The sequence below is a fragment of the Gracilinanus agilis genome, chromosome 2 (assembly GCF_016433145.1).
Source record: "Gracilinanus agilis isolate LMUSP501 chromosome 2, AgileGrace, whole genome shotgun sequence".
Taxonomy (NCBI): domain Eukaryota; kingdom Metazoa; phylum Chordata; class Mammalia; order Didelphimorphia; family Didelphidae; genus Gracilinanus; species Gracilinanus agilis.
In genome coordinates this window covers 656,663,867-656,678,182 of record NC_058131.1, presented here as the reverse complement: position 1 = coordinate 656,678,182, position 14,316 = coordinate 656,663,867, and the positions used below count along the sequence as shown (strand labels likewise).

The window sequence follows — 14,316 nt, the reverse complement described above, 5'->3', positions numbered from 1 at the left end:
TGACACAGAGGGACAGACAGAAGTCTAAATAGATACAAACCATTCAGAAATCAGATCTAACTCCATTTCTCTTTGTCCCACTACTCACTTTACACTCTCATCATGAATTTTAATAAGAATGTCAACTTCTCACTTGTTACCCCCCATCTTTTTGGCCCATTCCACAACCAGGTCCACCTTAGACTTTTTCCATTTGGACTAATTTCTCCAGAGAGTGGTCAGTAATCTTAAGTGCAATGTGCCCTATCTCTAGGTCTGTCTTGTAAACAATCCAGAGAATAGCTGCCCTTAGGATAGACATTCCAATATGCTTAAGTGTATATTGCCAGAAACTCTTTTATCCTCAGGCTGAGACAAAAACTTGGTCATGATTCTGAAATGATAAATGAGCCAGACTTTAAAAAAAATTTTTTTTAAAGATAATTTATTTTCCCAATTATGTAATAACAATTTTCAACATGTTTTCTGACGTAAGATCCAAATGGTCTCCCTCCCTCCCTCCCTTTCCTGCTCCTCTCAGAGAAGGTAAGTAAAAGGCAGGAAAGGCCAGATCTTTTTAAGATTTTAACTATTCCTCCTTTTTTTTTTAGATACCTAAGGTCAGAAAATTACAAAGGCTCTTCTAGTTGTAGCATAAATCATCCCATATTGGACCAAATTCCCACTGCTGGATAGGTGGAAGGGGAGGGGAGATGTTAAAGAAGGAGGTGCATAAAGGAAATTGTGGCCAACTGAGAACAAGAGAAAGGAAAATGAAAAACAGAATCATTAAATTTAAGAGGTGGAAGGGAACATAGAGGTCATCTTGCCCAAACTTCCCACTTCACAGATGAGGAAACCGAAACTCAAACAGAATAAATAACACAACTGGTGAGGGCTAGGCTAGAATCCAAATTAGGGCTCACTTTACATTATCATCCCATGACTTAAAAGTACTTGTCTGTTAGGCAAGAACATTTCTTAATTAAGTCCATCAGTTACAACTGATATAAATAGAGCCAAAATACCTCCTTACATCAGTCAAAGCCATTGGGTGTGGCTTGGTCCTGCCAGAAGAAATTTATATAAAAGAGAGAAGCTCTCTCCCAACAGAGATTCTAGAAGCAGAGAACTTGGAACAGATCTGGTAATCCAACACACCACAGAGGTAGGACTGAGCGATGGGAGAGAAGGACTCTCCCCACATTCCCTCATTTATCCAAAGGTTTCCAGTAATCTGAAATTTGCCGCAACCATAGAGAAGCCAGGAATTAACAGGAGATAAAATAGAAATGACTAAAGATAAATAAGTCAGGCAGTTCCCAACCCCTACCTAAATTTTAGGAGTCTTCTAATTGAAGGCTTGGAGTGACTGAACTTGTAACTTTTTATCCAAGTACAGGTTGTTTTTTTTTTTTATCTTCTTTTGAGTCAGGGACCCCTGACTCAAAAGAAGCAGCCTGTTCCTCTATATTAATCATAAAGGATCCTGTTTAATAATAATAATATAATACATGTATCACCCAGATCAAATCGCTAACCATCTCCGGAATAGGGGAGGGAAAAAAGGAAGACAATTTGGATCTTAGATTTGGAAAATGTATGTTGAAAATTGTTGTGGCATGTAATTGGGAAAATATTTTTTAAAATAGTAATTGATAGCTAGCATTACCTAGCACTTTACAAATAACAGTAGCATTTATATTGCTATAAAGCGTTTTACAATTTATTGCCACCCTGAAACTTGAGTTTTTTATTATCCTCAATTTACATTTGACACCGAGTTTAAGCAGAAATTACCGGGCTTTGAGGGTCACATTGCTAGTTAAGTGGACTTGAACTCAGGTCTGCCTGGCTCCAGCTCCCACAGCATTCCCAGGCTTAAAATTAGTTAATACTGCAAGACAGAGTGTGGGACACGCATGATACCCCATTTTCTCTGAGTTGGGGTTGGGGCTTTTAAGCATTTGGCTTGTCAGGGGAAAGGCAGGACGACGAAAAGGTTACTTGCCCGGAAAATCCCGCTGCCCCTATCTAATATGGACGCTCCTGCTATCCCAGGCGTCATCTCCGCCCCTCACTGTGACGCAGAGTGCGTCATCTCACCAGCTTTACCTGCGGCCGCGCTGGGCTCTTTCCCACTACGCCCGCCCTTCCGCTTGCAGCGGCCTCCTCCTGATTAGCTCCTTCCGACCGTTCGCTCTGTGCGTGGCCGACGGGAGCTGCGCGCGCCGCTACGGGCACGGAAGGCAGGAAGGAAGACTAAGGAGATCGGGGAGGAGGCGGAGGAGGGGCGGAGCGGAAGGGCCGGCTTGTGAACCTCTGACGAGATCGGGAGGGCCGACGGGCGGCTGAGCTGACCAGCAGGGGTGAGGAACCCCCGCACCCCTGCTCCCTTCTCTGCTTGCGCTGTCCCACACTCCCTGGCGGAGCCGTTGGGAACCGTTGCGGGCTGCGGCCTGCGTCAGCGCCACCCCATTTTTCTCCAGAAAAGGGGGGCGGGGGACTTGGAGAGCGTGGTGGGTAGCGACTTTTCTCCCCTCAGTTCGGCTGACCTAGTATTGGTAACTGATGTTATCTTCCTCGTGGTTTGGGGAGAGAAGCTGAGGCCCAGGACGGGGGGGGGGGGGAGGGGGGGAAGAGACTCCCCAAGGTCACTTCAAAGGGCTTAAGAGGTCACCGGGGCTATATACCCATTATGTTACCTAGGGAGAAACTGAGGCCCAGGCCAGGGGGTTATGGGTGGTAGAGGAAACGACGCCTTTAGCACAAGGTCAAATAGAGCACGGGGGCTTCCCGTTACCCCTGAGCAGGAGCAGGTGGGCTGGGATCCACTTAGAGAGTCGGGGAGGTGCTGAGTCATTCCCGCAAGCACCGCCCCGGAGCCTGCCTGCCTTTGGGAGCTGCCAAAAACCCCGAAGAAAGGTTAAACGAACCTCCTAGACGTGGCGTCTAGCATATAGTAGGGCTCAGTGAATGTTTGCTGATTTCACACACAGACCTTGGGGATCTTCTAGCCAGACTTCCCTCATTTTAGGGGCTGAAAGCAAGTTCAGGCTAGTACTTGCCCAAGAACAGATAGAATACTAAATGGCAGGCCCAATAGAATGGTTCCCAGGTTCATTCTGGCCCCCGAGGGAAGGGAGGAGGGAGAAGTAGCAGTTTTCACGGTCTGGGGGGTAAAGGACGGAACCCACAATTTCGGCCTAGGGGCCTTGTTTTTTTTTTCTTCTCGCCTTGGGCAGCAGTGTAATTCCAGTGACTTCAGGGCCTTCGTCTAAGGTGGAGAAAGGAAGGCCGGTACCAATGCCTGGCTTTAACCTTCTAAGGAGATCAGCACTTCTGATGTAATTGGGTGAAAGTGCCGGGAGCACTTTTTCAGGAGTAGTAGCATTCTCTCAGCTTATTGGTTTGCTGTTCTTGTAATAAGCTCCTTGAGGACAAGAGACTTGCTTTATCCTTTCTGTTTGTATCCCTTAGTAAATAACACCATGCCCAGCACATAGAGCTTAATATGTGCTTTGATGATTTATTGTCTGTGGGAGAAGTGGCCTCTTACTGCCTTCTTGTTCACATGGCTAAATATGATGGAAGAAACTGGTAAGAGGTCATTGAGGCAGCTGGCACCAGATGCCTAGTTGATTCAAGGCATAAGCATAGGAGTTCCCCAAATCCCATTTTCCTTGACTGTAGGTAATATACTTTTTTGATTGGGAAGCACTGTAAGAATCTGAACCTAGTAAAACTTTGTGGTAATTTTTAGCAGGAGAGAAAGAAATTAAAGTTGTTTGTAGGGGAAAATTCATCATTTAGACATCTGAACATGTCAAGGATTGGGTCATGCCATATTGACCCTGGTGGGTGAGATAGCTAAATGAAAATATGCCTGTTTGATATACTTCCAAATCCATGTTGATGAAGAATACCCTATGATTTTGAGAAAATTACTGAACTTAAATATTACTTTCCTCCTTGAGAAAATGGATAAATGCCATAACATATTAGCATTCCACCTTAGAAAACAGTTACCAGTTAATTAGAATTGTCATTAAATCTAGGTCAGCTTCTTAAGTTACAACCATATTTTAAAATATAATCATTAATACATATTTTCATTTAGACCTTAAACCTCTGGTTTGACAGATCAGTAGGCATTGATCATGATCATGACTAGTTCTTAATTCAGTTCAAAAAGTTTTGCCTACTGTGGACTAGATAGGGTTATTTATACAAAGTATATATAATATCCTTGTCCAGGAAGCAGTAAAATCTCATTCAGTATTAAGCACATATTTAAACATTTGAATTGATATACTGCCTTTTAGTACAAGAGTAAATCCTACAGTGAATCTATATAGGTAGTTAGCATTAAAGAATGACAGAGCTAGAAGGGTAAGATGGGACTTTACTAAAGGATGACAGCTTTGTGTAATAAACTAAAGGAGAGTGGTTGTTTATCAGGGGAAACTTTTATCAGTTTCATTTCCCCCTCCCAGGATACTTCCCCTTCTTCAATACCTTCCCCTCTATGAGATACCCACAAAGTACTACAAAGCACAGAGCTTGTCACATAGGTAGGCACTTAGTAAATGTCTTCCTCTTATTTATGCAGGCTTTTAAAAACTTTGTCTTGATTCTCATAATAACACCATCTGATGTTACAGAGTGGGGAAACTGAGGCCTAGGGAGTAAAGGGAGAAAACACTTGTCATCTAAGATCATACACTAGTAAGGAACAGAGAGCCTGGGTTTTTCCCACTTCTGCTATATAAAACTCCTGAATTTTAAGTAAAAATATAGAGGTGTAGCCTTCCTGACATTATTTGCCTAATAGATCTTAATATTTTAAAGTATTTCAGAAATAATTGGTGAACTCATTGCAACACCATGCTGGTAGCAAGGTTTGTGTGTCTCCGGACCCTACCTTCCAGGGTTCTCCGCCCAGCAGTCACCAGGACCTCTCCTGTTCTAAGGAATTCCATTCTGAAGACAAATAATCAATGGCTCTTGCAATCCAACAGAGTAAGTAAGATTTGAATTTAACATTCTGTAGTACTTTTCCTGAAAAACATTATATTCTAAAGAAAGAAACAACATGAATTCCCAGTTCCTTGATACCTGATACAGAAATACTCCTGAGATAATCAGAAAGGATGACTTGCGGCACCACCAAAGACATAAGACTTACCCAAGAATACACACAGAGTTACCTAAGAACTCCAGGGGTTCGTTGCTGTGTCATAAGGAAAGGTCCCCCATGACTCTCTTGTCTAACACACAGGCTCTTGCCTTCTTTGTTTTTATAGGCTTTAACCCTGTCTCTATAAATCACCTTCTTTTTCATTAGTAACATGATCAGAGGCTTTTTCTTCACCTGCCCCCTTATCCATTATATTCCCTGTTAGATCCAATGAGTTCTTTCATTTGAAATATTATATTTAATAGCCTTTTCCCTTCAGCTTTACATACATATATATTTATGCACACATCTTTTTACAAAAAACTTCATTAAAAATGAAATAAAACCCTTTAAGTTTTGAGGACTCATGCCTTAAGGTAGTATATGAAACATTGTAGTCAGTAAGCATGTCAGTTTTAATTAGTTTTTCTTTATTCAACATACATTTATTAAGTATCAAATACTATGTAAAAAGTATGGTGCTAAGCATATAATGTGAAACCTTCCTTGCGTGAAGGCCACATTCAAGAGTTGTGCTATGGGGAAGGAGGTTTGAGTTGGGTTAGAGGTAAAATAGGCATTTAATATAGCACTTACCATGTGCCTAGCACAAATAGTATCTCAGTTGATCCTTATAACATCCTTAGGAGGTCTTTATTTTACAGTTGAGGGAATCTAGGCAAAAACAGAAATTTAAGTGTCTTCCCCAGGATTACATAGGAAGTGTCTGAGGCTGAATTTGAATTCAAGCCTTCCTGACTTCAAGCCCAGCACTCTAGCCATTGCATCACCAAGCTGTATATGGTACTTATATAAGTGTTTGTATAATATGTAGTAACTATAATCATTGATTGATATAGAGTAAAATACTTTGAGAGGAGCTAACAAGAACAAAAGAAAGGTCATTTCTAAATGGGAAGGTTAGAGGAAGATTCATGAGTACCCAACATTAGAGGCAAAATTTTATCATTGAATTGGATTTTCTAGGGTGAGAGGGAATGAATGGTGTAGTCAAAGGCACAGAATCAGTAAAATAGTTTATGATGCATAAAAGATAGCATGCCCATTAGATGGGGAAATAAATAGTGAGAAATAAACCTAGAAAAGTAGAAAGGCATTCCAGGTTTTTAAAAACCTTGAATAAGGCCTAAACTAAGGAGTTTAGAATTCTATAGATGTTATAAGACTATTAAAGATTTTTGAGTAGAGAATGACATGTTGAAATAAACCTGTACATAAGAGAGGTGGTCACATATCTTAAGATTTTCGTATATGGGTAACAGGATGAATTATGCAGCACTTTGACAGAACCAAAGATGAAGGAGGGAGCAAGTGTAGAGAGAAAGCTAGATCCTCTTTTTGGACATATTAAACTTAAGATGCTATTAGCTCATCCAATGTGATTGTTGTAAGTAGGCAATTGGAAATGCAGTTCTAAAGCCCACAAGAGAGAATAGGCCTGGCAAGATAAGTAGTTAAAACAGTTGAATTTGTGAGGATGAATAAAGGAGATGTGTGTGTGTGTGTGTGTGTAAAAATAGCATCTTGGACTATCTAGAAAAAAAAAGAACACTGAAGAGTGATCAAAGAAGCAAGAAAATTGAGTGGTTATACTTCTAGAAGGGTGGAGGAGGGGGAGTAGCTTTTGGTAAGTACAGGGCAATTGACAATGTCATTGTTGTAGAGATGAAGGAAAATGGAGGCTGAAAAAATACCTTTAAATTTGATGATAAGTGCACTAAAGAAAAGTTTCCAAAGAATGATGGTGCCAAAAAAAAATTAGATGGTGAAGATAAATAATTTGGAGGTATTAACTTCTTCCCCACCCCCAAAAAAAGAATTTAGTTAGATGCAGCTACAGTTTATTGGGGGTTTTTTGGATGTTTAAGTTAGGAGACTCCTGAACGTGTGCTGGTAGACTAAGGGATATGAGGTAGTCAGTAGAGGAAAAAAAGTGGAAGTATAGATACCTGATATGAGTCATAGAAGAAACAATTGTATGAATTTGTTTGAAAGTAAGAACTTGTATGAAAGAATTAGCCCTGGTAAAGACAAAAATTAACATATAATCTCATGAGGAAAGGAACAAAAAGATAGCATTAAAAGGAAGGATTTCACCTGGGAGAGCCACAAGTAGCAAAGTAGAAATCGGCCATTTACTGATTACAAAGTGGAAAGGCCATGAAGGCAGAAAGAGAAGGTTTTTAAGAGTGTTAAAGAAATGTACTGGGCAGACCCTTATAAACTTGCCAAGGATTCTAGTGACAACTCTGAGTAAAGTTAGATGAGGCTGCAGCTGGGTGAGCAGTGGATAGAGCCAGGCCTAGAGACAAGGATGGACCGAGGTCCTGGGTTCAGAACTGGCCTCATATAACTTCCTAGCTATGTGACCCTGGGCAAGTCACTTAACCCCCATTGTCTAGCCTTGTGTTGGCAAACATGGCATGTGCTCTTCTCCACCGCACATGAGGGCATTTCTCATTTAACCTGCCCTTCTGCCCAGCAGCCCATTGGGAGCGCTTCTTCCCTCCCATCTTGGATAAGGGGGCGGCTCACATGCAGTGTGAAGGTAGGGGTTTAAAAAAAGATGGAGAAGGATGCAGTGACAGTTTTTAATTGCCTTCACGGCTTTGGTAGAATATTTAAGCTGCTGGAAACCTAAAGTGGATTGATACGCATTGTTTATAGACTCTACCTGAAGAGAATATAACTTCTCTTTCCTGCCCTCTGCTAATATAGATACAATATGTAAGGATGTTAGCAGGCAGCAAAAGAGTGGAGTGGAGAGGGTGCTGGGCCTGGAGTCAGGAAGACCCAAGTTCAAATCCAATATCAGATGCTTTTTGGCTGGTGGGACCTTGGGCAAAGTCCCTTAACTTCTGTTTGCCTCCTTTTCCTCACTTGTAAAATGGAGATGATAATAATAGCAGTTAGCTCCCAAGATTACCAGGATGAATATCATTATAAAGTGCCTGTCACATAGTAGATAATTCATAAATGCTTCCCTTCCCCCTCTGGTGGTAGCAATTCCAAATAAATATTCTTCCTGCTCAACAGATTCTTATTCAGCTCCTTGCCTGACTTCAATGACTTAGGGGAATAATTGGGCCCATGTTGTAGAAGAAGATGACTGGAGTAGAAATCCAAAGAACTGGATTATAGTCCCAAACTCAGACATATTGTGCCCCCCTTAACTCCTCTGAGATGATCTCATTTTCTAAAAGCATTTGTAGCACCATAGAGAGACTAGAGGCTATGAAATAGCAAATTTTATGAAGTCCAGGCTTTTCAAGGGGCCTACAGTGCCTAGCCAAAGCTATCCTTTTTATTTTTGATCCTGTTCCCTCCCATCTCCTACATGACTTTTTTCTGTCAGTTATTCCTCCTCTCTCACATAACTGCTGTCCCACTATGCCTCACCCAGGTTTTCTTTCTCTCCCTCAGCCTTTCTAACTGCCATCAAAAGTCCTATCACCATTAAACTCTAAAAAATAGTTTCTTCTCTTAAGTCACTCTTGATTAGAGAAATGCAAATTAAAACAACTCCTAAGTGCCACCTCACACCTATCAAATTGGCCAATATGACAGTAAAGAAAAGTGGTGATAAATGTTGGAGGGGATGTGGCAAAATTTGGTCATTGATGAATTAGTAGTGGAGTTGTGAATTGATCCAACCATTTTGGAGGGCAATTTGGAACTCTGCCCAAAGGACTATAAAACTGCATACCCTTTGTTCCAGTAATAATACTGCTATCCCAAAGGGATCAGAAAAGGGGGAAAGGAGACCTACTTATACAAAAATATTTATAGGGGGCAGCTAGGTGGCTCAGCGGATTGGGAGCCAGGCTCAGAGACAGGAGAGTCTGGGTTCAAATCTGGCCTCAGACACTCCCTGGGCAAGTCACTTGACCCCCATTGCCTATCCTTACCACTCTTCTGCCTTAGAACCAATACACAGTATTGATTCTAAGACAGAAGGTAAGGGTTTTAATTATATATATTTATTTGTAGCTGCTCTTTTTGCATTGGAAATTATGGGGACGTCCATCAGTTGGGGGATGGCTGAACAAATTGTGGTATATGATGGTGATAGAATACTATTATGCTGTAAGAAATGATTAACAGGATGATTTCAGTAAAAGCTGGAAAGATCTACATGGACTGATGTCCAGAGTGAAATAAGCAGAACCAGGAGAACATTGGACAATTGCCACTGAGATGGATTTAGTTACTGTCAGTAATAGAATGATCCAGGATAATTCTGAAGGACTTATGACAAAAAAAGCTATCCATCTCCAGAGAAAGAACTGTTAGAGTTGGTATATGCAGATCAAAGCATACTATTTTTCACTTTGTTTTTACTTTGGGGTTTTAGTTTTATATTATTTTCTTACAACAATAAACAATATGGAAATTTTAAAAAGAAAGTGGAAAACTAGGCAATGTAAATATAGCAATAAAAACTTTTTTTAAGAAAAGGTCTCTACCTTCTTCTAGCACTACCTAATCACTTATTTATTCATCTTTTAGCAGTATAATCTGAAACCTAATACTCTGCTCACCTGTGACTCGTATTTCTGGATCTAGTTACCTTTTTCTATCTTTCTCATCATTGACCTAACACTTGACCATTTCTTTTTTTTAAACTTTCTCCTCCCTTTTCTTTTTCTTTCCTTTGTTTTGTGATCTTATAGAAACTCATGTTCTAGCTAATTTTCTGGTCACTGATTCCCAAACTTAGTGAAAGTTATTTTCCTAGTCTTCCTTATAACACAGATTCTTCTACCTCACCTCTATAAACAGGCATCCATCCAGTCTGTTCTTTTTGGTCTTTTCCTCAGCACTGAATTAATTTCTATGATTCCCTCTATATAGATAATTTCAGTTCTCCCCAACATGCCAGTCTCAAACTTCCCTCTGCCTATTCTAGAGCATATTTTTACCTAGTTTTCCCAGTGGGAATAATTTAATAAGTGCAAACTGAACTAGCCATTTTCCCCACAAAACTTGCTCTTCCTCACCTGACTACTCTCTTATTTACTACAAACCTTCTAGTCTTTCAGATTTTTCATCCAGAATTTCTCTGACTCTTTCATCTTGCTTATGCCACTACCCTTGTATCCCAGTAGTTACCAGACACTGCTCTGATTTCTTTTGAATCTCTGTCCTCTTATTTCCATTTACACTTCCAACATTCAAACCTTTATTACTTCTTGGCTAAATTATTATAATAGCCTTATATCTGGTCATTCTGCTTCTATTCTTACTATTCCATCCTTTATACTGTTTTCTGTGTATCTAATTATATAGTCACATTTCCCCTCTTCCCTAGTGAATAAAGTATGGTTCCTAAACTGTCATGGTCCTTCACATTGTAGCCTAGCCTTTCATCATTTTCACAATGTTCTCCTTCACATGAAGCAAAACTATAGTACTACCCATCCCTTATTCTTGTTCTTATCACCTCTCCCTCCATAATTTTATGCCTGCTTTCCCCGACTCCCTCCTTTCATGCCTAGAATGGAATGCTTTTTCTCTCCTCTCCCGCTATAATATTAATCTCTGTGAAGCCTTTTATATCTTCTGTCCCTGTTCCTCCAAGCTGGAAATAATGTTTTATACTTCAGATTCCTCAGCAGTGTAAGGATCTCTTTATTTCCTAATTTTTGTAAATGTTTTACCTTCCCCACCAAATCATAAGCTTCTTTAGTGGTCTATTTCTCATTTCATCCTTGTATCCCAAGCTCTTGAACATAATGCTCCCCACACTCTATAGATACTTGATAAATGTCTATTGCATTGAATTTCAGATATGACTGTTATTATAATAACTTAAAAGAAAATTCCAGCAAACACATTTTGCCAATGTAGAAATACCACTTCACAAGCTATTTAGGTTATTTGTAACTTTTTTTTTTTTTTAAATATATCAGGGCTATACCACCAAATCAAGAGTTGGAGTCCAGCGTGCAAAAACTGGCCAAGAAATTAAGCAAGCAGCGTTTGAACCATCAGCAGAAAAAGTGTTTAAAAGTATGAAAGAATCTAAATCTGTTTTGTTTATTTTGACAATATCGGTCATTTGTGTGCGGGAAATAAATAATTCTGGAATTCTATAACTTGATTTTAGTAGCCAATTTAGAAGGGAAATGTTTACTGGATTTATTATATAATTTTAAAGACTTCTCTTAGGAAATAATGTTTGTATGACTTTGTCTTTTCTAAACAAATTATCTTAAAGGAATTTTTTTAAATTTAAAACTAAATGTGATTTGCATTGTGTAATGAGGGCATTTTATTATATATTGACTTCCTTGGTAAAGGGCCATGACTTAATTTGCTGAAAGACAAAAATAACTGAAACTTTTCATTAAGAAAGTTGAACCTTCCCCCATCATGATATATAGAATAAAAAAACACATTTAATAAAAGCTTAATATACAATGATCAGACTGCTACAAAGCAAATATTAATACTCTTTCTGTGAAGATAAACTTTACATTGGGTTCATGCCATTAATACTTGCGGATTCAGCCACAATATGGAAGATACTAACAGGCTTTTCCCCTGTCCTCTGCAGTTGATCAGATGGGAAGATGGTTTGTTGCTGGAGGAGCCGCTGTTGGCCTTGGAGCACTCTGCTTCTATGGCTTGGGAATGTCAAATGAGATTGGGGCTATTGAAAAAGCGGTGTAAGTAAATTCCCCAAAGCATCATTGGCTTTAAGTTTCATTGTTTTCTCACTGTACATAATATCTTCAGCCACTTGATAATTGGAAACCTGATTTAGCCTGTCTACCAAGATAGTTTTACCAGGGTGTGGCCAGTGCCCATGAATGATATAGCTTCTTGGAGCCACAGGTGAGGACTGGGTGAGAGGTAAATAACAAAAGTGGATGAGCAGCCCTAAAAAGAGCTCAGCAAGCCCTCACTCTAGAGGTGCTAGTCCTCCTTAAATACTTTATAACCCACCCACCGCCAGGTTGAGGGTAGCCAACAGGCCTCAAAAACCTGTTGGTGAGTTGTGGGGGGATGTCTACTCAAAGCATGTGAAGACTTCCCCTGGCAAAATGGGTGCATGAGAACACTGGACTTCGGTTGAAGAGAGAGTGAGGCCGTGCAACTCTGCTTCCTCACTTAAACTCATGTCATTGATCCTCTTCAAAAACAAAGGACAAACAACAGTTTTGCTACCAGTCAATTCTATAGAAATAAACATATTAATAAAAGTGGAACTGCTTCTTGCGAATTTATTGAACTTAACTAACTAAAACTAAATTAAAGCGTGATTAAGAACTCAGAATATTAAAATCCATGAGATTAACCTCCCCAAACAGTCTTAACAGTTTTTCATGTTTGTTTCTTACAGAATCTGGCCTCAGTATGTGAAGGATAGAATACATGCCACCTATATGTATTTCGCAGGGAGTGTTGGTTTAACAGCATTGTCTGCCTTAGCAATTAGCCGATCACCTGGTTTAATGGCCTTTATGATGAAAGGCTCTTGGTTGGTAAGTTCATTTAGAATCTTGGGTTTTAAAGCTTTTAAAAGATATATGATAATTATCCCTTAGAATAGCACAGTAGTTTGGAGGAAAATTGCTGAAAGTGTAGGTACATAGATATATCAGGAACCTGAAAAGACACCTGAATTTATAACATCAAGATCAGTTTAGTTCATAAGATTACCTTAGTCTCAAAATTATGTTCAGTAGCTCAGGATTGAGAACCAGGCCTGGAGACAGGACTGCATTCAAATCTCATCTCTTAGCTATACAACCCTGGGCAAGTCACTAATCTTCTGCCTTGGAATCAATACTTAGTTGATTCTAAAACAGAAGGTAAGTTTTAAAAGAAAAATATGTTGCATCCGGAACCAGCCGGATTCAACTATGGGGTGTTCGGGAAATAGCCACCTGAGAGACCATAGGGGGTGGGAGGGGAACCATGCACGCAAGAAGACAAGGAAGTCTAATGGAACATGGCCCGTTTATTGCTGGTAAAGGATAAGAATATATATGTTCAGGGTGAGGGGGTTGGCGGTCGGGATGAAAGGAGAAAGGAACAAGTAGTTACGAAGCAGGAACATGGAAAAAGAACACGCAGTTATGTGGAAAGTCTGAAGGAGGTTTTGCAACTATGCCCCCGCCCAAGCGGGGTTCATAATCCATATCGTTCTCGAAGAGTTACTATTTTTATTTTATAGTCTTGGCTCCTAACAATTCCCCCTTTCTTTATTTTTAAATGAAGAGCATAATGACTAAGTGCGCTCCTTTTGATCGTTGTTTCCTCCAAGTCTATACCATTTCTCAAAGCACCTTCTGTTTCCCAATTGATCCATAGATGATATTCGCAGCGACGGCCCCTGTCTTAGGCTACACAGGGGGAATTACTCGACCATCAAGGGTCGAGGACCTGTGCTATTCCCGTCATTGGGTTACCGCCCTGTTAAAATGTAGACGAGTATCGTGAGGTTGTTCCGCGTCCGTTATCTGAATACGATGGCATTGAACCGTAGGAAACTTATCAAGGGTTGAGTCGACGTTTGATTTAATGAATTTGGTTAGACGTTGGAAAACCCAAGGGCCAAAAGTAAGAGCTAATATAAGAATAAGAAGTGGTGTAATAATAGTAGGGATCAGAGTAGATAGCCAAGGGGAGTTTTTAAGGAGTATATTAAACCATCCTTCTCGTACCTTGGCCTCCCTCTTCTTCTGAGCTAATCGCTCTCGTAATTTTGCCATGGATTCTCGGGCAATACCGGTATGGTCTGCATAAAAGCAGCATTCTTCTTTTAGTGCAACACATAACCCGCCCTCTTTTAGGAATAAAAGGTCAAGTCCCCGTCTATTCTGTAAAACAACCTCCGAAAGGGAGGTGAGAGATTTTTCTAAAGCTGTAACTGATTTTTCAATATCCTCAAGGTCTGCAATAAGTGCTGTATGGAGAGATTGGAGATAACGTGTTTCCACAAGAGCTGCGGTTCCGGTACTAATGCCGGCGGCTATTCCTCCGAGGCCTAGGAGGGTAATAATAGAGAGAGAAAGAACTTCTCGTTTATACCGTAAGGCAGAGGAGTTAATTGTTGTTAAAGCATAGGGGCCATAATGATAAGTAATACGGGGCCAAAGGGATATAAGGATACAGAAATCAGAGGA

At 40.1% G+C, this 14,316-nt stretch overlaps 1 protein-coding gene across 2 annotated transcripts in view; it reads left to right on the top strand.

Moving 5' to 3' along the window:
- Positions 1-2,242: 2,242 nt before the first annotated feature.
- Positions 2,243-14,316, top strand: part of GHITM (growth hormone inducible transmembrane protein) — a 28,631-nt gene continuing 16,557 nt past the window's right edge. Inside the window, exons 1-5 of one of the 2 annotated variants that reach the window (XM_044665794.1) lie at positions 2,243-2,348; positions 4,831-5,001; positions 11,092-11,191; positions 11,739-11,850; positions 12,528-12,669. In XM_044665794.1, coding sequence (XP_044521729.1) covers positions 4,867-5,001; positions 11,092-11,191; positions 11,739-11,850; positions 12,528-12,669 — 489 coding nt within the window. In that variant the 5' untranslated portion in view covers positions 2,243-2,348; positions 4,831-4,866. The remainder of the gene's footprint in view (positions 2,349-4,830; positions 5,002-11,091; positions 11,192-11,738; positions 11,851-12,527; positions 12,670-14,316) is intronic. The other variant, XM_044665795.1, reaches the window with a different exon arrangement.